Source organism: Leucoraja erinacea, chromosome 15 (assembly GCF_028641065.1).
Source record: "Leucoraja erinacea ecotype New England chromosome 15, Leri_hhj_1, whole genome shotgun sequence".
Classification (NCBI taxonomy): domain Eukaryota; kingdom Metazoa; phylum Chordata; class Chondrichthyes; order Rajiformes; family Rajidae; genus Leucoraja; species Leucoraja erinaceus.
The window spans coordinates 8,174,426-8,197,306 of NC_073391.1; the positions used below are offsets into that span (position 1 = coordinate 8,174,426).

Sequence of the window (22,881 nt, forward strand, 5' to 3'; positions counted from 1 at the left end):
TAACAGGCTGTGATGCTAGTCGTAGGTACTCGTACCATCAAGTAGGTCGGGGCGTTTTTTCTAGTCTGATGAAAAATGTCCACGAGTAAAGAAGGTTGTGAATTAAGTCGTGAAAGTGGGACACGCCCTTAACTCAGCGGCACAGGCAGCATCTCTGGAGAGATGCAATGGGTGATGTTTCGGGACGAGACCCTTCTTCAGACTTATGTCAGGGGCGTGGGTGGCACAGATATAAAATGTATTGATAAAATACATTTTTCTTCAGTTCTAGTATTTGTTTAGGAGTTCTGAGGCCTGAACCAATCATCAAAGCAAACGTTAAAATCCTATCAAAGCAGCTGGGACATTTAAATACATTTAATTAAGTAAAATAAAAGCAAGCATTAATAATGGTGGCTATGAAACTAGGGTACGTGCAAAGATCTGTCATTAATAACTCTAAGAGAAATAAATTTATAATGCAAAACCAATATGTGAATACCGAAGCTCAGCAAAGTACATGACTCCAAATTATCCAGTAAAATGACTTAGCAAACCACCAAGTTCAAGGGTAATTAGGGACCGGCAATAAATGCTGGCCTTCATGAACGAACAAAGGAAATGAGATTGACTGGAAGTGTACATTGCTTAAGATCTTCACGTTCTGCCAAATCATAATTGATTTTCAGAAGTGCCTGAATAGAATGAAATGGGATGGATCAGATGCCATAAGTTTATTAGAGAGCCATTGTTTTTTTTTACTTTTCTTATGTACAGTGAGCGGTTGCAAAATGATGGCGCTCACCATAAGTCTGCAGCTGTATTGATTCCTCTTTAATTTACTGGCGTAGCCCAGATTTCTTACAAAAGAGAAATTGACTTTTATTTAAGTAAAATAGAGGAACAACATTAAAGAAGGAGACAAGCACTTTTATAGATTGCTTTGTCATTGTTGTTTCATGCCCAGACATATCCGAGATATCGTTGCAATGATGTAAATGAATGAACCTCCCGTGTAATCTCATAGATCCCTGCAGCAGTATTTGCACTGAAGTCACATACCTTGTTCCAACTTTTCCCCCAAATAATATTTGACTGTTGAATGAAACAAACTATCAATCTCTGTAAAAACAGTCCTTCAGTGGTCTGATGCCTGATATTACCTTCAGATCTACAGTCAGTAAGTCATGGCAAATAGAATCATAGTGATACAGCGTGGAAACAGGCCCTTCAGCCCAACTTGCCCACACCGACCAACATGCCCCATCTACACTTGTCCCACCTGCCTGCGTTTGCCCATATCCCTCTTCACCTGTTCTATCCATGTCCCTGTCCAAGTGTTTCTTTAAAGGTGCAATAGTACCTCGTCAACAACCTCCTCCGGCAGCTCATTCCATACACCCACCACCCTTTGTGGGAAAAGGTTCCCCTTCAGGTTCCTATTAAATCTTGACGATAGGTCCCATCTCCATCTCTCCAGAAATGCTGCCTGTACCACTGAGTTACTCACTCACTTTAAACCCAAGTCTTCTGCTTCTCGATTTGCCTTCTCTCAGCAGTTGCTTTAGCTCTGGCTGTAGTTGCTTTAATTATCTGGTCATGCTTTGGAGACGGTGGGCACCTTAGTGAACAACATGCACTGCATTTTACAGTCATCTTCAATGTCAGGCAATATCTACTGCAAGTAAGAATGTCACTGTTCTGTTTTTGGCACAAAGGACAGTTAAACAATCTTGACTCTTGAGATGATTCTTACGTGCTTGTGTACTAATCTCCTCCATAGAATGTCAAATATGTAGTGGGATACCTGCAGTAGGATACAATGTCATATAGCTACAGTCCCATTACACTCGGTGCTGAACCAGCTTCCACTTCTTCACCTCATGCATTGCACCAGACTAACAAAACTAAAGTTCAGATTTACCAGACTCGCATTTTGTGACAAATCCTAATAACTCTGACAACACTCAGATTTACCACGTGATTGTGGATCTAAAGATCTCATGTTAAAAACTCCATGTCTTAGCAAATCCTGCAAATTCTCTGGATGTAAACTGCGGCCTATCAAGACGAAGACGTTGATGGAAGATGCATGTGTAGAGTCAAAAGAGGAGCTTGCCAGCTGTATGGAGGACAGAGCTGTGAGGTGCGTTTGTCACCGTGCCCCTCTGAAACCAGCACCACTGTGTCGCTAATGTTTTCAATGATATTAGTTATTATTTTCTTCCTTATTCTAATTCGAGCAAAGATGATTTGAAATTCTTCCAAAGCATCTGCAAGTGGTGGTTGATAAAAGTGCGGCCACTTTAACAAAGTAATTGTAATAATCACACCACAGCATTGTGTTAAGTTCTGGGCACCATGTTAGAAGATAGATGTTGTCAAGCTTGAAAGGATACGAGGATGTTACCAGTACTAGAGGGTCTGAGTTACAGGCAGAGGTTGAGTAGGCTGTGACTCTGTTCCTTGGAGTGCAGGAGGATGAGCAGTAATCTTATAGAGGTGTATAAAATCATGAGAGGAATAGATCGGGTGGATGCACCGAGCCTCTTGCCCAGAGTAGGTGATTCAACGACCAGAGAACATAGGTTCAAGGTGAAGGGGAAAAGATTTTATAGGAATCTGAGGGGTAATTTTTTCACACAAAGGATGGTGGGGGTATGGAACAAGCTGCCAGATGAGGTAGTTGAGGCTGGGACTATCCCAACATTTAAGAACCAGTTAGACAGGTGCATGGAGAGGACAGGTTTGGAGGGATATGGGCCAAACAAGGGCAGGTGGGACTGGACTTTGTGCCTTCCCCCACAGTGGGAACCATTGTGGGGGGATGTTTTTATGTTTATTGTTAAATTCTTTAATGTGTCTTATCTTTATCTGTGTGTTGCATGGCAAGTCAAATTTCACTACAATTGGTGTATGTGATAATAAATGTTCTTTGTATCCTTGTATCCTTTGTGTAGCTGGGACATTTTGGCCACTGTGGGTAAGTTGGGCAAAAAGGCCTGTTTTCACACTGTATCACTCTATGAATCTACGATGTTTCCATCAGTCAATGACCTGTTGTAGCATTCGTCATTTACCGTCCATAGATATATAGTTGAAAATTGTCACTGGCTGAAACACTATTGCAAGAGTTCCTTGTCAATTTGTGTGCACCTCATCTCTACTTCTTTTAATGCCCTTGATATCTATGTAGCCATTGTCCAATTTGCATTATTGTTGCTATCTAAGAAGCTATTTAATATTTTTCAGCACCACTTCTTGGAATTGTTCCCAGAACCATTCTGCATCTTTATTTTTGATATATATCCGAGTGACTCGGTCAGATATGATAGATGAGAGCGAAACCTAGATATTGAACAAATCCCAACAAACATTGAATCCTTGCCAGATTTTTCAGCACAGGTCTCTCCTAGACTGCTTAAACATTGGCTGCTTACACAAATGTGTAGTGGGCATAACTTCTTGCCTCCAAAGTTACTCCTTCCCTTACCGAGCACCATATTTATTGTACCTTTTGTCATGTCCTTGAATTTTTTATTCCTGCTCTTCTCTGAAGCCCAAGCCACAAGATCACCAGCAATTACTTCATTTTTTCTGTGGGAAACCACTAACATTGAATTGACTGTAAATTGCAAATGCTTCCAAAATACCTGACAAAGAAGCACCTGGGAAGGGAATAAGTCTGACAAATGATATATCTAATGTTATTAGATGAGCGATGTCGACTGGAATATGTTCCAAGCAAGTTCCACTGACGTCAGTGAGTTTGCGGAAGCATTCACGGACTTCATCGCAACAATAACCGACAACATCGTCCCCACGGTAAGGGTAAGCACCTTTCCGAACCAAAAATGCCTGGGTAGACTGGGCCGTTCGTGTTGCCTTGAATGCTTGCACCGCTGCCTACAACTTGGGCCTGGCATCAGGAAACATGGACGTCTACAAGGTAGAGTCCTTCCGACTGCGAAGGGCGGCGAAGGGCGCAAAAAGGAGGTACAGGGACAAGATGGAGTCACAGATGGAGCAGCAGGACACCAGAAGCCTGTGGCAGGGGCTACGGACTGTAACCAACTACCGGAGCACCCCACCCTCATCCGCAAGTGCCTGCACCTCCCTAGCCGATGACCTGAACTCCTTTTATGCTCGTTTCGAGATGAGAAACACCACCCCAGGTCTGCCGACTATCGACAATACCGCCAGCGGGCTGGCTACCGAAGCTGAAGGGAGGAATGTGCACACATTCTCGCTGTCCGAGCACGACGTGAGGAGGGCACTGACACGGGTGAACACGAGGAAAGCTGCAGGCCCCGATGTCATCTCGGGGCGAGCATTCAAGTCCTGTGCTACGCAGCTAGCTCCGGTGCTCACTACAATATTCAACCTCTCCCTGGACAAGTCCGTGGTCCCTGCCTGCTTCAAAAAATCCATCATTGTACCGGTACCAAAAAATGCCTCCTCAGCCTGTCTGAAGAACAAATCTTGTTCTTCTTTATTCTTCTATTCTGGCTTGCTGAATATTTTTCCTCTGGGTTACAGAATGACTCCCATTTTATGCCCAACAGCATTAGAATAGCTCAAAGTTAATTTCTGGTATAGTGTCAATGATTTTCTGATTATTGTAGAATGACACAACGCAGAAGTAAACCAGTGAAGGAATAGGTGAAGTTTTGTGTCCAGATACATTTTCGGAATGCGAGGCAGAGTTGAGGGAAACCAGAGGTATGAAATGGTTCAGAACAAATCGGAGATCCGGATTCAATCCCGACTCCGGGTGTTGGCTGTACGTTCTCCCCGTGGCCTGTGTCGGTTTTCTCCAAGATCTTCGGTTTCCTCCCACATTCCCAAGACGTACATGTATGTAGGGTAATTAGCTTAGTGTATGTATAAATTGACCCTAGTGTGTGTAGGAGAGTGTTCATCTGTGAGGATCACTGGTCGGTGTGGACTCTCTGGCCGACCTTACAGTTCCTACTTACACAGAACAACAGCATTTGGGCTCTTGTGCCTTTTTCCAAATCAATTATCAATGATTCTTAAATAAAACTGTCATGATGTATTACAGAATGACTCTGCTGATCCTCATGGTTAAGAATATCCAATCTCTGAACAATTCTACCAACTGATATTTCAGTAATTTTATCTCTGGAATTGCTTTAAGATACGAAGAGCTTTAAGGCCAAGAGCCTACTATCAACGACAACAGAAGATTAAAAAATAATATCTACTAACATAGAAACATAGAAATTAAGTGCAGGAGTAGGCCATTCGGCCCTTCGAGCCTGCACCGCCATTCAATATGATCATGGCTATTGATGTAACCTGGGTGTTTCGGGTCTTTCAACATCAGACACCCTCACCCAGGCGACCCAGCCGTGGTTGATCAGACCACGACTTGTGTTCAGGTGGCATTCGCTCCTCCCCATGGACCTCCTCTCCTGATCCAGAGCCATCTTGAGGCTTTCTCCACTGCCTCTGTGATGTTCTTGATGGCTCTTTTCCTCGCCACTCCGTTGATGCCCAGTGCACTCAAGGCTTTGTAGAGCGATTGCCCAGTAAAACCACTGCAGCCAACTTCGATGGGCATACACCTTGCCTTCCAGCCCTGCTTGCGGCGGTCTATGACCAGTTCTTCGTACTTGGTCATCTTCCTCTCGTGGGCCTCCTCCAGACGGTCCTCCCACGGCACAGTCAGTTCCAACAAGACGATGTTTTTGTTCGCCTCTGAGACCAGGAGGATATCTGGCCTCAGGGTGGTCGTGGCAATGTGCTGTGGGAACTTCAGCTGTTTCACCAGGTCTACGGAAAGCTGCCAGTCCTGCGCAGTTGCCAGGATTCCTGACGGATTCCTGGCTGCTGTGGTTCTTGGCAGCTGCACTCCGGCCTTCACGAAGGTGATCATCTGGATGGTGGGGCGTTCTCGTCTGCAGCTGCTGATTCCCATGCTGATGGCTTCTGCAATGGGTTTGAGAACCTAGTCGTGACGCCATGTGTACCGGCCCTGCCCAAGAGCCTTTGGGCAACAGCTCAGGATGTGTTCCAACGTCCCCTTGCCTGAGCATTGTGGGCAATCTGGAGATTCCGCTTTGCCCCAGATGAAGAGGTTCGATGGGCTGGGCAGGACATCATACACTGCCTGGACCAGGAACTTGATGCGCTGTGGTTCAACCTGCCAGAGCTCAGTCCATGTGACTTTTCGGTCCATGGCCTGCTCCCACCTTGTCCAGGCTCCCTGCTGCCTCAATCCAACTGCTCTGGTACACCTCTCATCCTCCACCACTGCCCTCACTTCCTCCTGGACCAGCCTGCGTCTCTCCTTCCCCTTGGCCTTGTTAAACTGGGGAGATGGGAAGATTCCCAGGCCTGCTCTTCCCCGAGTCACTGCTCCCACCAGGACTCTGTGGCATATCCGGGACTCTGTTTACATCACGGCTTCGCCACCTCTCCACTTCCTCCCAGTTTTCACCTCCACCCCTGCGTGAGCCACCTTGGGGTCGCTGGAGTCCCTGTACAGCATCACCTCTGGCCCGAGTCACCTTAAACTCCTGCTCCAGGGACTTCAGGGGCAGCTGGAGCTTGGTGCTATTTGCATAAAGGGCGATGCTGCTAAGGCTCCTGGGCAGTCCCAGCCACCTTCTGAGAAAGCTGCTGACTTTCCTCTCCAATCTCTCTACGATGGATATTGGGACTTCGTAGACAAGCAGTGGCCAGAGTATCCTTGGCAGGATACCATGCTGGTAAATCCATGCCTTGAACTTGCTGGGAAGCCCCGACCAGTCCACTGCTCTCAACCAGCTCCTGACAGGTTGCCTGGACAGATGCTGTATCCTTCAGGCTGCTGTTAAACACCTTGCCAAGACTTCACTGGCCTTTCGGAGACAGTTGGGATTGGTGACCCTTCAATGCTGAAGCGGAACCTGTCCATGACTTTGCCCTTCTTCAGCACCAGTCACCTGGATTTTCCTGGCTTAAACCTCATCCTTGCCCATCCAATCAGTTTCTCCAACCCCTGCAGGATCCACCTGCCTCCTGGCACTGACTCAGTGGTGACAGTCAGGTCGTCCATGAAGGCTCTGATTGGTGGTTGGCGCATTCCTGACTTGGTCCGAGGGCCCCGGCACTCTGGCTCAGCAGACTAGACGATCATGTTCATCGCCAAGGCAACAAGGATCACAGAGATGGTACAGCCTGTGATCATCCCAACCTCTAGTCTGTGCCACTCTGATGTTACTGACCCTGATGAGACGCTCATGCTGAACTGGTTGTAATAGTCCAGGATGAGATCTGCCACTTGGCCCCACGGGGCACATGATGCTTGGCCATGACTGTCTGGATCCGCTTGTGCGGGATGGAGCCGTAGGTGTTGGCCAGGTCAAGCCAGAGCACTGTCAGGTCACCCTTGTTCTCCCTGGCTTCTCTGATGAGCTGGGTCACCACTCCCGTGTGCTCTAGACACCCCGGCACTCCAGACAAGTCTCCCTTTTGCACTGAGCTGTCAATGTAGCCATTGCTGGAGAGGAAGTTGGTCAGCCGCCTCGCCACTATGCTGAAGAAGATCTTGCCTTCAACGCTTAGCAAGGAGATGATTCTGAACTGATCGATCTTCTTGGAATCTTTTTCCTTAGGGATCCAGATTCCTTCAGCGAATCGCCACTTTCCCTCTCCTCCAGATGACTTTCAGGATCTCCCACAGCCATTTCAGTAACAAGGGGCAGTTCTTGTAGACCCTGTAGGGGACTCTGCTCGGGCCAGGGGCTGAGCCAGATCTTGCCCTCTTCACAACGTCCTGGACCTCTTTCAGGAGTGGCTCTCTACTATCAAACACCTTGATGGGTGGAGGTGGTTTTATCAGGATGTTGCACTGGCCCAGCTCCTGCTGCCTGATGGGGTCACTGCAGGTGGTCTCGAGATGCCGGTCGATCTCCTCCTTCGAGCAAGCCAAACTCCCACTGTGCTTCTGCCCGAGTAGTTGTTTGGTGAAGCCGAGGGGGTTGGCTCTGAAGGATGCTCCTCGCTTCCTGGCTCTTTCCTTCCGCCGTCTTCGGTGCCACTCAGCTCCACGGAGGGTCAGCAGCTTCTTCCTCAGGATGGTTCGCAGATCAGCCTAGGGGGGACGTTGCTCTTCGCTGGCCTCTTTATACTGCTTCTTGAGAGACTTCAGCTCCTGTCGGATCTTGTTGGTTCATGGGTGAAAGGTGTTCTGGCCGGCTTCTTCTCCACTGCTCCAAACCTTTCCACAGCTAGGCTGACGATGATTGTCGTCATAGTCCGCAGCCTTCGATCCACGCCTCCCTTCGCAGTTGCTTCTAGCACCTTGTCGACATCCTCGTGAAGTGAAGAGATTAGGATGGAAGATGTCATTATAAAAAAAAAGCTAGTTGGAAGGTCAGAAAACAACACAGTTCGGATCAGAAAACAAATTGTCAATTTGCATCACAAGGAACGAGATTATGGGGATGGTGCCAGTTCTTCTGCTAGTCTCTACCTTCTATCCCTGTAGCAGTTTGGGATCTGCCATTCAGAGTAATCACAGGATTTTTGTCACATATGTCCTTGCAAGTTTTGGTGTTGACAGAATCATTGTTTGGGGACTCCACTGTTAACATTGTCATTGAGACAGAGATTGATCCCAGGGAGTTTGGCTTTCACACTCCATGGATTTCTGACATCTAAAGAACAGTTTAAAAAAATCAGATCAGGCTAATTTGCTTCCCCTGCAGAAGTGGAGTGGGTTTCACGATCCAATGTTCACCTCTGTGGTACTAATGGAGGCATGGAGTCCTTCACATTGACATCAACATCGCACTTCATTGAATGTGGCATCAGGTTGCCTTCATAACACTTTGGCCTGGGTTTCAGAAACAACCCCTTCCACTGACTGCTGCCATGCTCACTGATTGTGGTGGTAAATCATTGCAGTCTTGGGACATCACAACATGAGCTGTACAAGTGGAGAGGGCCTAACGATGTTCAATTACTTTCTCTAACTCACTGTAACCACATTGAGATATGCATCTCATTCAGCGAAGTGTGTTGGGATGGAACTGCAGGTGACGTCATCATGCAACATCACGCGCTATGCGTACGACATCAAGATGCCTGCATGCGACCGCAATATGCCTACGCGCGTACGCGCTACATCACGCCAGAGGCGCGCAAAGATTTCGTAGCCTACAAAATCCCAGAGCGCTGCGCGATACCGTGCACAATTCCATACACTTCCGAGCTTCTCCATGCGACGGTCCCACGCGGCCCACACGATACCCGTGCACCTCAATGCGACAACGAGGTCGCGTAATTAGCGTGCCAAAGACACGCACGTGGGACAGGGCCTTAAGCAGTAATCACATTTTATAAAATTACCCACCTTTCTTTTGTAAGACACTGGATGTTCCTGCCAATTCAGTCAATCGCCTCCTAAGATGTCAAGTGGGCTTGATGTCATTTAGACTTCACTTAGACATCAAACTATGTAGTAGAGGATTTTCAGCATATTTTATAGTGAGATACGTTTGTTAATAGCTGTTGATCTCTAGTCACAGAATTCCTTCATTTGTATGGGGAAGATAGCAGAACTGCACAGCTCACGCAGTCACAAGAACATATAAACTCCGTACATGACAACACCCATAGTCAGAATTGAACTCGGGTCTTTGAAATTGTAAAGGGCCTGTCCCACTTACGCAACTTTTTCGGCGACTTGCCAGCACTCGTCATTGTCACAGCAGGCTGCTGAAAATTTTCAACATGTTTTCGGCAACCTACTATGACTAGTGTAAGTGGGACAGGCCCCAAAGGCAGCAACTCTACCAATACACCTGCAGAATTGTTTTTTCCCCTAAGGAATTCTTCCCAAATTTATTTTATGCCCACTCCATAAATTTTAATAACAGTACACATTAAACAATGATTTTGTGGAGATGTCATTGGCCACTTCACCACAATTTAATCTCCATTGGAAGTGAATATCCAGCCATTATATTTCGATATATAGCAAAAGGATGTTTCATTGTCTCTTGATGAATCAAACAATTCGTGTTTTAAACATATATTTATTTAATTCTTATGTTAGTACTTTAGTAAATGGACAATACATACAGTATAAATACCAAGGTATTTTGGAGTAATGTCTCATTAATCTTTTGTAAGTACAGGATGATACACTGGCTTTAGACATATCAGATGCAATGTCACAGCTAAAGCAGGCCTCAGCCTCAAGAAAGCTCTTACTGACCTTTCTAACAACCTGTGTAAACAGCATCAACATAAATACATCAGCTATATGGGATAAAACCTCTATAGAACATCAACAAGGCGACAAAGGTTACAGAAAGCTAATGTCAAAATGCACTGCAAGTAATAACTAATGGTCACAAGTTTGATTGATAATATTTCATGCAACGTCTCAATTCATCTTTCCTATCGTTTTGCTGTGAGAAGTCGGATCAAGTTAAGCAGCAACACAGCAGGATTGATTTCACCGAACAAAGTAAACACGAGAAAAGGACAAAGAAGGAAGTGCCATTGACTGACAAGTGTTCACACCTATTACTAACCAAAAGGAATGAATATGAGAGAAATCAAGGAGGCAGTTCAAGAGGATCTTATGATTTAAATGCACAGCAACATTCCAAGGCTTAATTATCTTTGGGTATGTATTATCTTTCAAGAATCACTAGAGTCAGGAGTGGTCCCAGAGGACTGGAAAATGTTGCTCTGCTGTTGAAGGAGGAGGAGAGACAAAAGAGGGGAAACTATTGGAGTGACTTCAGTGGTTGGTGACATTTTAGTGTTCATTATTAAGGATGAGGTTCCCTAGTACATAGAAAGAAGCACATGATAAAATAAGCCAAAGTTTGTGAAGGGGAGATCTTGCCTGACAAATCTGTTGGAATTCTTTGAGGAAGTAAATAGCAGGAGATAAAGGAGAGTCATTTGATGTTATTTACTTGGAGTCTCAGAAGGCCTTTGATAAGGTGCTGCACATGAGGCTGCTAAACACGTCCATGGCATTAGAGGGAAAATACTAGCATAGATAGAAGGTTGGCTGAACGGCAGAAGGTTAATGGTGGGAATAAAGGGATATTTTTCCGGTTGGCTGTCAGTGACTAGTGGTGTTCCACAGGGGTCAGTGTTGGGTCAGCAACTCATCACATTGTATATTAATGATTTGGATTATGGAATTGATGGCTTTGTGGTCAAGTCTGCAGATGATATGAAGATATGTGGAGGGGCAAGTAGTGTAAAGGAAGGTGAAAGTCTGCAGAAGGACTTGAACAGGTTGGGAGAGTGGGCAAAGAAGTGGCAGATGGAATACAGTGTAGCAAAGCGTGGAGTCATGAATTTGGTAGAAGGAATAAAGGGATGGACTATTTTTAAATGGGGGCGAGGATTTAGAAATCTGAGGTGCAGGATTCCCAAAAGCTTAAATTTGCAAGATGAATCAGTAGTAAGGAAGGCAAATGTAATGAGTGCAATAATTTTGAGCGGACTAGAATATAAAAACAGTGATGTAATGCCAAGGCTTTTTAAGGCACTGGTCAAACCGCAATTGGGGTATTGTGAGCAGTTTTGGGCCCCATATCTGAGAAAGGATGTGCTGGCATTGGTGAGAGTCCAGAGGAGGTTTACGAGATTAATCCCAGGATGATTGGGTTAATATATAATGAGCATTTCATGACTCTTGGCCTGTACTCGCCGGAGTTTAGAGGGACAAGTAGGGATCTCCTTGATAGTTACGAATAATGAAAGGCCTCAATAGAGTGAATGTGTAGAGGATATTTCCATTAGTGTTGGAGTCTAGGACCAGAGGGCACAGCCTCTGAATAAAAGAAAGTACTTTTAGAAAGCAGATGAGGAGGAATTTCTTCAGCCAGACGGTGGGGAAACAGTGGAATTAATTGGCTATTGGCTATTGGCTATTTTTAAGGCTGAGATTATCAAATTCCTGATTAGTAAGGGTGTCAAAGGTCATGGAGAGAAGGCAAGAGAATGGGGTTGAGAGGAACAGATAGGTCAGCATAATTGAATGGCAGAGTAGTCTCAATCGGCTGAATGACCTAATTCTGCGCCCATGATTTATGAATTTAGGAACTATAGTAGACATTTTAAAAAAAGTTCTAAATTCATGGACCAGGAGGAAGCAGTGGAAAAGGGGTGTCAGTTCCAGAAGAAAGACCTAGTGCTCCACTCACAGGGTAAACCAAGCAATTCAGCTAATATCAAGATGTACCATGCAGAGAGAGAAAAGAAGACTACATTTGTCACTGCCTTTCATCAATTTGAAGATATCTCTCAGGTTAAAAAATAAATCTTCTGGAATTCTACCACATAGGTGCAGCAAAGTGGACCTTTTGCCTGGTAGGTCCATTTGGCTCTGAATCTATTCCGATCCCCGAGGTTGAATCACATGTTAATGTGGCCTCAACGCAAGTTCACATACATATGATTCAACCTCGGGGATTGGAATAGATTTAGAGCCAAATGGACCTACCAGGCAAAAGGTCCACTTTGCTGCACCTTTGTGAAGGATTTCCAGAAGATTTTCTTTTAACCTGAGAGAAATCTTCAAATTGATGTAAGGCAGTGAGAAATTCAGTCTTCTTTCCTCTGTGTCTGCGTGGTACATCTTGCCATTAGCTGAATTGCTTGGTTTACCCTGTGAATGGAGCACTAGGTCTTTCTTCTGGAACTGACACCCCTTTTGCATTGCTTCCCCCTGGCAGAATTAACATTTAATGCCCGAGTGCCCTCAGTAGAAAGCCATTGGATGTCACAGAGGCAGTCCATGTCATGATGGTACTCTAATAACGTTTTTATGCTTCATAGTTCCATGATTCACAATGATGAGAAAGAAAGAGTGATATGATGTTGAGTGGGCATAGCTGCAATTTGGAGGGGAAATTTGCTTAGCTGATGTTTTCCTCTAATCAATAGTAACTGCAGAAGCTGAAATCTTGAGCAAATCACAAAGTCTGGAATAACTCAGAGGGCCAAGCAGTGTCTGTAGAGGGAATGGATAGGCAATATTTCAGAATGAGACCTTTCTGCAGACTCCTCCGGTCTGAAGTAGGGTCCCAACCTGAAACATCACCTATCCATTCCCTCCATAGGCACTGCCTAACCTGCTGAGTTACTCAGTTACAACTTAATGTTTCTTCATTTTACTTCGGAGTCACGTGAGTGACTACGTGAAGAACCCACCCAGTGCGCAGGCGCGGCATTTTACGCCAGCAGTGCAACAGCGGCGGCAGCTGGAGTCAGGCTCTCCAGCTGCAGGATAAAACATAACCTTCAGGTAAGTGATTTTTGAACAGGAGAAAAATTGCGAGTATGGCTGCTAGAAAGCGACTCGCTAAGAGAACTGGTGCCTGCCCGACTCCCCCCGAGGAGGGTTCGATATCCGGGCGGCAGCCACTGGCGGCGGGACCGCTTTTTGAGCGCTCCCCAACACCTGAACCCGAGCCGCTCCCTGTGCCGCCGATTTCAACATCGCGCACAGGGAGAAAGTCCACTAGGAAAACGGACCGGCCGGTGGTCTCCGATTCATCGGAGGAACAGGACGAGTCTCCCCCAAAAAAGAGGAGAGACAGACGCCTGAGCTGCTTGAAACAGCTCCTCGAGCAAATGCTCGAACAAGAGATGCAGGACAAGCATTCTCATGGAGGACGGGCATATCCCTCCTCTACTCTGTCAGCACACCCTCTGCTCCCTCTTTATTCGAGGCTAACAAGGGAGGCCAGGGCTGGGCTGGCTCACACCAAGGGCAGGCGGACGATTGCACAAGCATGCCAGGGGAGCAGGATCAAGTAGAGCTGCTGGGTGTCGTCGGCCACGAGCAGGGAGAATACTGGAACCCAGGATGGCAGCCAGTATTAATCAGCTTTCAAATAAAGCCCTGCAGGAAAAGGTCATCCTAGAAGCTCTAGAAAAATACACAGCACCTGAGAATTGCGAGGCGCTGAAAGTCAAAAGCATCAACAGACAAATCTGGAGCCAGCTGGGACAACAAATCCGCGGACAAGAGCTAAAAATGCAGCGCGTTCTAAAGCTCCACACAGCGGCTATCACCGCCTTCGCTCGGTCTACAGAGAACACTGATATGACTTCCTGCCAACAGGACGTACTAGCACTCATGTGCAATACACAGTACGAAATAAATAACCTGAGGCGGGATAATATCAGACCTGCCCTGAACCCCAAATATGCGGGGCTATGCAAAGCCCCTGCAGCAGAAACCGAGGCACTGCTGTTTGGGGCCGACCTAACCAAAAGGTTAAAAGACCTAGAAGAGGCAGCCAAACCTGTGGGCCTCATGAGGGCAGGCCGAGGATCGAGCAGGACACAAACACCCAGCTGGCAGCACCCCTCGGCATCCACCAGTAAATATCCACGACCAAGGACTGGTGAAAGCTCGGGGACCGCTACACATTACCCCCAAAGGTCTTTTTTAGACATGGGCCCAGAGCGGAACCCTTGGAAGATGCGCCGCCCTACGACAGCACCTACAACAGCACAACAGAGCCGCGCCTACAAGAAAAGACAACTCAAAAAACGAGAATAAACTTGGAGGTAGGTGGGTCTGGTTCCTGTCAACATACGCAGAACAAGGGTGCTCTACTAACAGGTGGGCGATTACACTTGTTCAAAAAAGCTTGGGGTACTGTCACAAATAACAAATATATACTCAACAGTATTAGTGGATACAAAATTGAATTTAAAATGGGCATATTACCGCCGGTTCAGCATATACCCCAAAGGGTATTTCTCCCCTCTGAGAAAGAGAAACGGGAAGGACAAGCTGAACTAGAAAGGCTCATGTCAAAAGGAGTCATTGAAAAGACCAGACATGAACCATTGGAATTTGTATCAAATATATTTACTAAAACCAAAAAAGATGGTGGATGTCGCATCATCATTGATCTAACATCACTAAATAAATCTGTTGAGTATATACACTTTAAAATGGAGACATTTGTCACTGCCAGACAACTGATCTCAAAAGGATACTTCATGGCAAGCATTGATATCAAAGATGCTTACTATCTAATACCCATACATAAGGATCATTATAGATACCTAAAATTTATCTGGATGGGGCAACTATGGCAGTATAAAGCATTGCCCAATGGCCTAACCTCAGCCCCCAGATTATTTACCAAAATACTAAGAGTAGCCATGAAAATATTAAGAGAACAAAAACATATAGTCATGGCATATTTGGACGATATTCTCGTATTGGGAAAAACCAAGGAATTAGCTGTGGCAGCAGTTTCAGCTACTAAACAGCTCCTTGAAACGTTGGGGTTCGTCCTACACCCAGATAAATCAAAATTGAAGCCATCAACTACCATGGATTATTTAGGCTTCACTATTAATTCAATCCATATGACTGTTACTCTGCCATGGGAAAAAATGGTTGCATTAGCACAATCATGCAAAAATGTAATAGTCAATAAACGACCAACAATTCGACAAGTTGCCAGAGTAATTGGAATGATTGTAGCAGCAATTCCAGCTACACAATTCGGACCTTTGCACTATCAAATCTACAAAGAGCAAAGGTACATGCACTGCATCGAAGTTGGGGTCATTATGGCCGAAATATGTATTTACCCACTGAAGCTATATCAGAACTACAGTGGTGGGCAGACAATGTTTGGCACAGTTTCAGTCCCATTATCATCACCAATCCTAACTTAGTTATCAAAACAGATGCCAGTGCTTTAGGCTGGGGAGCAACTAACTCCATATCCAGCACAGGTGGCAGATGGACTAATTCCGAGTCATCGTTACTACACTCACTGGGCATCAACTATTTGGAAATGCTGGCCGCCTACTATGGGTTAAAAGCATATGCATCTAAAATGCAGCACGTGCATGTTAGGTTACAGATCGATAATACTACGATGGTGGCTTACGTTAACCACATGGGTGGCATAAAATCATTATCATGCGACAAATTGGTCAATGCAATCTGGCTATGGTGTGTCAAAAGACATATTTGGTTATCAGCTGCCTATCTACCAGGTAAGCTAAATACAGTGGCAGACACCAGGTCACGAAAATTCAATGATAACATCGAATGGATGTTAGATCCAAAAATCTTTGCGAAAATTATTAAGCAATATGGAACGCCAGATATCGATTTGTTTGCATCTAGATTGAATCACCAGTTACCTATGTATGTGGCTTGGGAACCAGACCCAGAGGCAGCAGCGGTAGATGCTTTCACGCTGGATTGGGGAAATTTCTTCTTCTATGCTTTCCCTCCCTTCTGCCTCATCAGTCGGGTACTCCGGAAAATTCAGACTGACTCTGCTTCTGGAATTTTGGTCGTACCCGACTGGCCTACCCAACCATGGTTCCCAGTCCTTCACGACATGGTGGTCGAGTCACCAATGGTTTTCCAAAGCAACCCACAACTGCTGACTCACCCAGTAACCGGCATGAGTCACCCATGCCATCAATATATTAAACTCCTGGCTTGTAGGTTCTAAACAGACCTTACCAGGGACTGGGGCTATCAGAAAGAACAATCACCAGCATGTCGGCAGCCCTGCGGAATTCCACAAAGAAGCAGTACCTGACGTACATCAAAAAATGGGAGAAATACTGCTTGGACGCAGGGACAACATATGAAACAGCCACAATCACCGACGTGTTGTAGTTCCTGGCCCACTTACACCATGATGAGAAGATGAGCTACAGTGCCGTGAATGCAGCACGAAGCGCCCTGTCTGCTTATCTTAAAACAGCAGGACACCAGAGCATAGGGTCCCATCCACTGGTGATAAAACTCCTAAAGGGTATTTATAATAACAAACCCCCAAAACCCAGGTATACCCATGTATGGGATATTAGTGTGGTGTTATCACATCTCAGAGGATGGCCACCAGCTGGATCCCTCAGTCTAGAGGAATCTACTCTAAAAACACTCATGCTCATGGCTCTCGTATCCGCTCAAAGGGTCCAGTCACTACACAAGCTACGACTGGACAACATGGTAATTACCCCAGACTGCATCACGTTTGTTATTCCAGATCTGGTGAAACAAAGCAGGCCAGGAATGCCCAACTCACCGATAATATTCCGGGCCTACCCACCAGAACCAAGGCTATGTGTTGTGACCCATCTCCAGAAATATGTAGACACAACCCACAAACTTAGAGGGAGTGAAAAAGCCTTATGGGTCAGCCACAGAAAACCTTTTGGACGGGTAACTAGCCAAACCATTTCAAGGTGGCTAAAGCAGGTGCTGAAAGCTGCGGGAATCGATACTAACATTTTTAAATCCCATTCCACCAGGGCAGCATCAACATCAGCGGCGGAACGCATGGACGTCCCAATAGACCACATCCTAAATACGGCAGGATGGTCGAGGGAGTCGACATTCCGTAATTTTTATAATAAACCGCTGATGAAACCAGACCTGTTTGCAGAGAAAATTTTACAAACTGCAAATCTTTAATTTAAGCCCGGGGGAGCATTTTGAATTTTTGTTATTGTTAATAAACACTTTTTGTTTTTGAAAACAAACAGATTCTTTGGTCATTAAGATACCACTTCCTCCCTCAAGAACTTCGGCAGCGAGTGATATAAAGCTGTTACATGGTTTGAAATCACAGACCTTTGAAATCTTCACGTAGTCACTCACGTGACTCCGAAGTAAAATAGTAAGATTAAACGAGTACTTACCAGTACAAAGTTTGATCTGTATTTTATGAGGAGTTACGATGAGGGATTACGTGCCCTCCGCTCCCACCCTCATTATGTGGATCAAACGAGTAAACTGATGTCTCCTTGATCTTTACTATGTTCACTTCAAATATTGTGTCTATCTGTGATTCCACACCGCTGCTTGGAAGTATGCCGCGTCTGCGCACTGGGTGGGTTCTTCACGTAATCCCTCATCGTAACTCCTCATAAAATACAGATCAAACTTCGTACTGGTAAGTACTCATTTAATCTTACTATTAAAATTCAGAAAATATAATGCAGTTCCTCAGAAAATAAAGATACGCTTTTTGTACAAAAATGATCCAGTCAACAGGCAGCCATGTGCTGATAAACTCTGAGTTACATATGTGGCACAAAAAAATGCCAGCCAGTGACCTCTTCAACAAAATATAAATCTTGGCACCTTCCCTTAATGTTTAATGGTATTACCTACCATTTTATTCATAGGAGTCACCACTGACTAGTCAAGACCCCTCTCGACCCGAAACATCACCCATTCCTTCTTTCCAGAGATGTCGCCTCTCCTGTTGAGTTACTCCAGCATGTTGTGTCTAACTTTGGTTCAAACCAGCACCTGCAGTTCCATCCTACACACTTAACTGAAGGAATTGCATATCTCAATGTGGTTGCAGTGAGTTAGAGAAAGTAATTGAACATCATTAGGCCCTCTCCACTTGCACAGCTCATGTTGTGATGTACCAAGACTGCAATGATTCACCACCACAATCAGATAATTTGATATCAATGAGCATGGCAGCAGTCAGTGGAAGGGGTTGCTTCTTGATCTCAGGCCAAAATGTTATGAAGGCTTCCTGATGCCGCAATCAATGAAGTGTGATGTCAATCTCAATGTGAAAGACTCCATGCCTCCATTAGTACCACAGGAGTGACCACTGGATCATGAAGCCCACTCCACTTCTCCAAAAGGGGAAGCCTGATCTGATTTTTTTTTTAATTGTTCTTTAGATGTCAGAAATGCATGGAGTGTGAAAGCCAAACTCCCTGGGATCACTCACTGTCTCAGTGACAGTGTTAACAGTGGAGTCCCGAAACGATGATTCCATCAACACTGAAACTTGCAAGGATGTATGTGACAAAAGTCCTGTGATTACGCTGAATGGCAGATCCCAAACTGCTACAAGGAAGAAGGTAGAGGCTAGCAGAAGAATTGGCACCATCCCCATAATCTCATTCCTTGTGATGCAAATTGAGAATTTGTTTTCTGATCCAAACGATGTTGTTTTCTGACCTTCCAACTAGCCTTTATTTTATAATGACATCTTCCATCCTAATGTATTCTGTTGTCGTTGATAGTAGGCTCTTGGTCTTAAAGCTCTTTATATCTTAATGCAACGCGAGAGATAAAATTACTGACATTTCAGTTGGTAGAATTGTTCAGAGAATGGATATTCTCAATCATGAGGATCAGCAGAGTCATTCTGTAATACATCATGACAGCTTTATTTAAGGATCATTGATAACTGATTTGGAAACAGGCAACAGAGCCCAAATGCTGTTGTTCTGTGTAAGTTGGAACTGCAGATGCTGGTTTACTCCGAAGATAGACACAAATTGCTGGAGTAATTCGGCGGGTCTGGCAGCGTCTTGGCGGAAAAAGAATAGGCGACGTTTTGACCATGGATCATTGTTGGCTCTAACTTTCCTTGGTCATCAGTGCCGGCTCCAATTTAGTTTAGTTTAGTTTAGAGATACTGCACGAAACAGGCCCTTCGGCCACAAAGTCCACGCCAACCAGCGATCCTCACACACTAACACTATCCTACACACGCTAGGGACAATTTACACATACACCAAGTCAATTAATCTACAAACTTGTATGTTTTTGGAGTGTGGGAGGAAACCGAGAATCTTGGAGAAAGCCTACACAGGTCACGGGGAGAACGTACAGACAACACTCGGAGTCGGGATCTAACCCGGGTCTCCGATTTGTTCTGAAGCATTTCATACCCGACTTCAGATTCAAGGGACAGAAGTTTAGGGGTAATATGAGGGGGAACTTCTTTACTCAGAGAGTGGTAGCGGTGTGGAATGAGCTTCCAGTGGAAGTGGTGGAGGCAGGTTCATTGGTATCTTTTAAAAATAAATTGGATAGGCATGTGGATGAGAAGGGAATGGAGGGTTATGGTATGAGTGCAGGCAGGTGGGACTAAGGGGAAAAAAAAAAGTTGTTCGGCACGGACTTGTAGGGCCGAGATGGCCTGTTTCCGTGCTGTAATTGTTATATGGTTATATGGTTATACCTCTAGTTTCCCTCACCCCTACCTCTCATTCCGAAGAAGGGTCTCGCCACAAACGTCATCAATTCCTTCACTGGTTCTACAATTATCAGAAAATCATTGAAACGATACCAGAAATTAACTTTGAGCTATTTTAATGCTGTTGAGCATAAAATGGGAGTCATTTGGTAACCCAGAGGAAAGATAATCAGCAAACCAGATTAGAAAAATAAAAAAAGAACAGGATAGTTAACCGTTTACCAAACAGCATTGCTCAATTAATGATCATCAGCTGATGCAGTAAATTAATAGCATTAGAAAAATCAGGTGATGCTGATCACATCAGTGCATGTAATTGAGCAGCCGATTCAAACAGCTACACAAATTGATTAGATATGTCCCAAAACTAAAAATGTCACGCTGATTGAAATCATGCTGCTTGTCTCGCCAAAGTTCAAGGTTTAAACATATAAACATATTATGTTTCTGTTTTCTAAACTGTAACTAAATGCCGTATCAAGATTAACATTTTTGTACAGATTTTAAATAGCACTTTTCTTTCCACAATTATATTAACAGTTCTTCCAGTTATAGTTCAATGCAAACATTATAATAGCGAAGGAAAGAACTGCAGATGCTGGTTTAAATCAACGATAGACACAAAATGCTGGAGTAACTCAGCGGGACAGGCAGCATCGCTGGAGAGAAGGAATGGGTGACGTTTCCCATTCCTTCTCTCCAGAGATGCTGCCTGTTCTGCTGAGTTATTCCAGCATTTTGTGTCTATCTTATAATTATAGTGAATACAGTTTGTGGTGACCCATCTTTATTCTAATAACATCAGGGCAGATTGTGAGAATTAATGGTCTACGATTCACATCTGATTGGTGTGAGCACGAGGGGAAGACCAGCTGCCCAATTTAATGGCAAACTAAGTTATTTACCAACATGAATTCATCTAAGCTCTTTATTGTGATTGCATTATGGCTCAAATGATAGATTTCATTTTTTAAATGTCAAAAGATTTAAAAATAAACCAGAGGCATATTTTTAACAGTGCACCAAATATCATGTGAATTAATTACTGTTATTTACTAACAAAGCCCCTTTTAATCGTTCTCATATTTATCATGTCAAAGAGCACTCAGCACAATTTTATGAATTGACTTGAATGGGTCCTTCAACTGGGAATGGTTGGAAATAATTAGTCTTTTATTCTACTATTTCCATGGGGAACGGGATCATCAGCACTCAATGTTAACGAGTCCTTTGTTTTCTCTATTTTGCAAGGTAATTTTAAATTAAATGTTTCGGTTATTAGTGGATTCATGCATTCACTGCCCCACCCCTTCTGCTCTCAAATACACTCACAATATGAAATGCTCAAAGATTTCCTCTCCTCTCAAGTTAAACATTCATACACTGTTCCTAAATCTCCTTTCCTGCCTTCCCTCTGGTCCCAGTCACTTACACCAGTGCTGACTCAAACTCATTTACCGGAGCTCATCTATTGCTCCTTCAATGTCTTTTGTGACTCGGACAAATTATGACACAAGGAAGCCGCCCAGCTGATTGTGTCCATGCCGATATGCAAATATCCGTCTGAAGACGGGTCTCGACCCAAAACATCACCCATTCCTTCTCTCCAGAGATGCTGCGTCCTGCCGAGTTACTCCAGCTTTTTGTGTCTAGCTTCATTTCAAACCAGCATCTGCAGTTACTTCCTACCACAAAGATTCCAACTCTGGTCTTGACCATTCAACATTGCGCCCTGACTATTCAACAAACATGCTCTGATTATGTCAACGTTTCCTTTCCTCAGGTTCTGTGTCTTTGCCTTTCAAACTATTGCTGTCTGTTCCTTCTTGAAAAGTTGCATTACACACATTAGTCCTTTCCAACTCACATTCCAGCACTGCACTCCCATTTTCTCTGGAACCCCTGAATGTGTTACCTTGACTAAAATCATGATTACGCTCCATAGGTTTGCAACCATGACGTTCAGCATCCTATCCAGAGGATCAGACAAAATTATTGCTCCTCTATCACCATTCCTTTGGTACTTGCTCAGTCTATCGCAATGCTTTATGCATGGCCGTAAAACACTCCGAAGTATTCTTGATATCCTAAAGTACAATCTATAATTAACCTAAAATTAAAACAGAAAATGGTGGAAAATGGTGAGGATCAAATGGGCGGGAAGAACTGAAGGGAATCCACATTAGTTTGGAAATGGTGTTAAGTTAAACTGTTGGGACTGAAGGCAGATAAATCCCCAGGGCCTGATATTCTGCATCCAAGAGTACTCAAGGATGTGGCCCTAGAAATCCTGGATACATTGGTGATCATTTCCCAATGTTCGGTAAACTCTGGATCAGTTCCTGTGGACTGGAGGGTAGCCAATGTAACTCCACTTTTTAAGAAAGGAGGAAGAGAGAAAACGGGGAATTATAGACCAACCTTACGGAACCACACTCGTGCCTGTTATTCTGAAAAGGACTTGTTAATGCCTACAATTTGCTTCCTGTCAGCCAACCAGTTCTCTATCCATGTCAATACCTTTCCTCAATATCATGTGCTCTAATTTTGCACACTAATCTCTTGTGTAGGACCTTGTCAAAGGCTTTTTACTGAAAGTAAGTATGCAGGTACAGCAGGCAGTGGAGAAAGCCAACGGCATGATGGCCTTCATTGCGAGATTGAACATCTCGCATTGAAGGCCATTTGAGTTTAGGAGCAAGGAGGTCCTATTGCTGTTGAGGAAGGACATTGCATAATTGAGGAAGGACATTATTGCTAGTGAGGAAGTGCACCGTAGGTTCACCCGGTTAACTCTCCGGATGGCGGGACCGACATATGATGAAAGAATGGGTCGATTGGGCTTGTATTCACTGGAATTTAGGACAATTGACAATAGGTGCAGGAA

At 44.6% G+C, this 22,881-nt stretch overlaps 1 protein-coding gene across 1 annotated transcript in view; it reads right to left on the minus strand.

Moving 5' to 3' along the window:
- The window catches only part of LOC129703927 (inositol polyphosphate-5-phosphatase A), a 537,367-nt gene that overhangs the window by 150,071 nt on the left and 364,415 nt on the right, over positions 1-22,881 (minus strand). Inside the window, exon 7 of the mRNA XM_055646645.1 lies at positions 6,269-6,284. Coding sequence (XP_055502620.1) covers positions 6,269-6,284 — 16 coding nt within the window. The remainder of the gene's footprint in view (positions 1-6,268; positions 6,285-22,881) is intronic.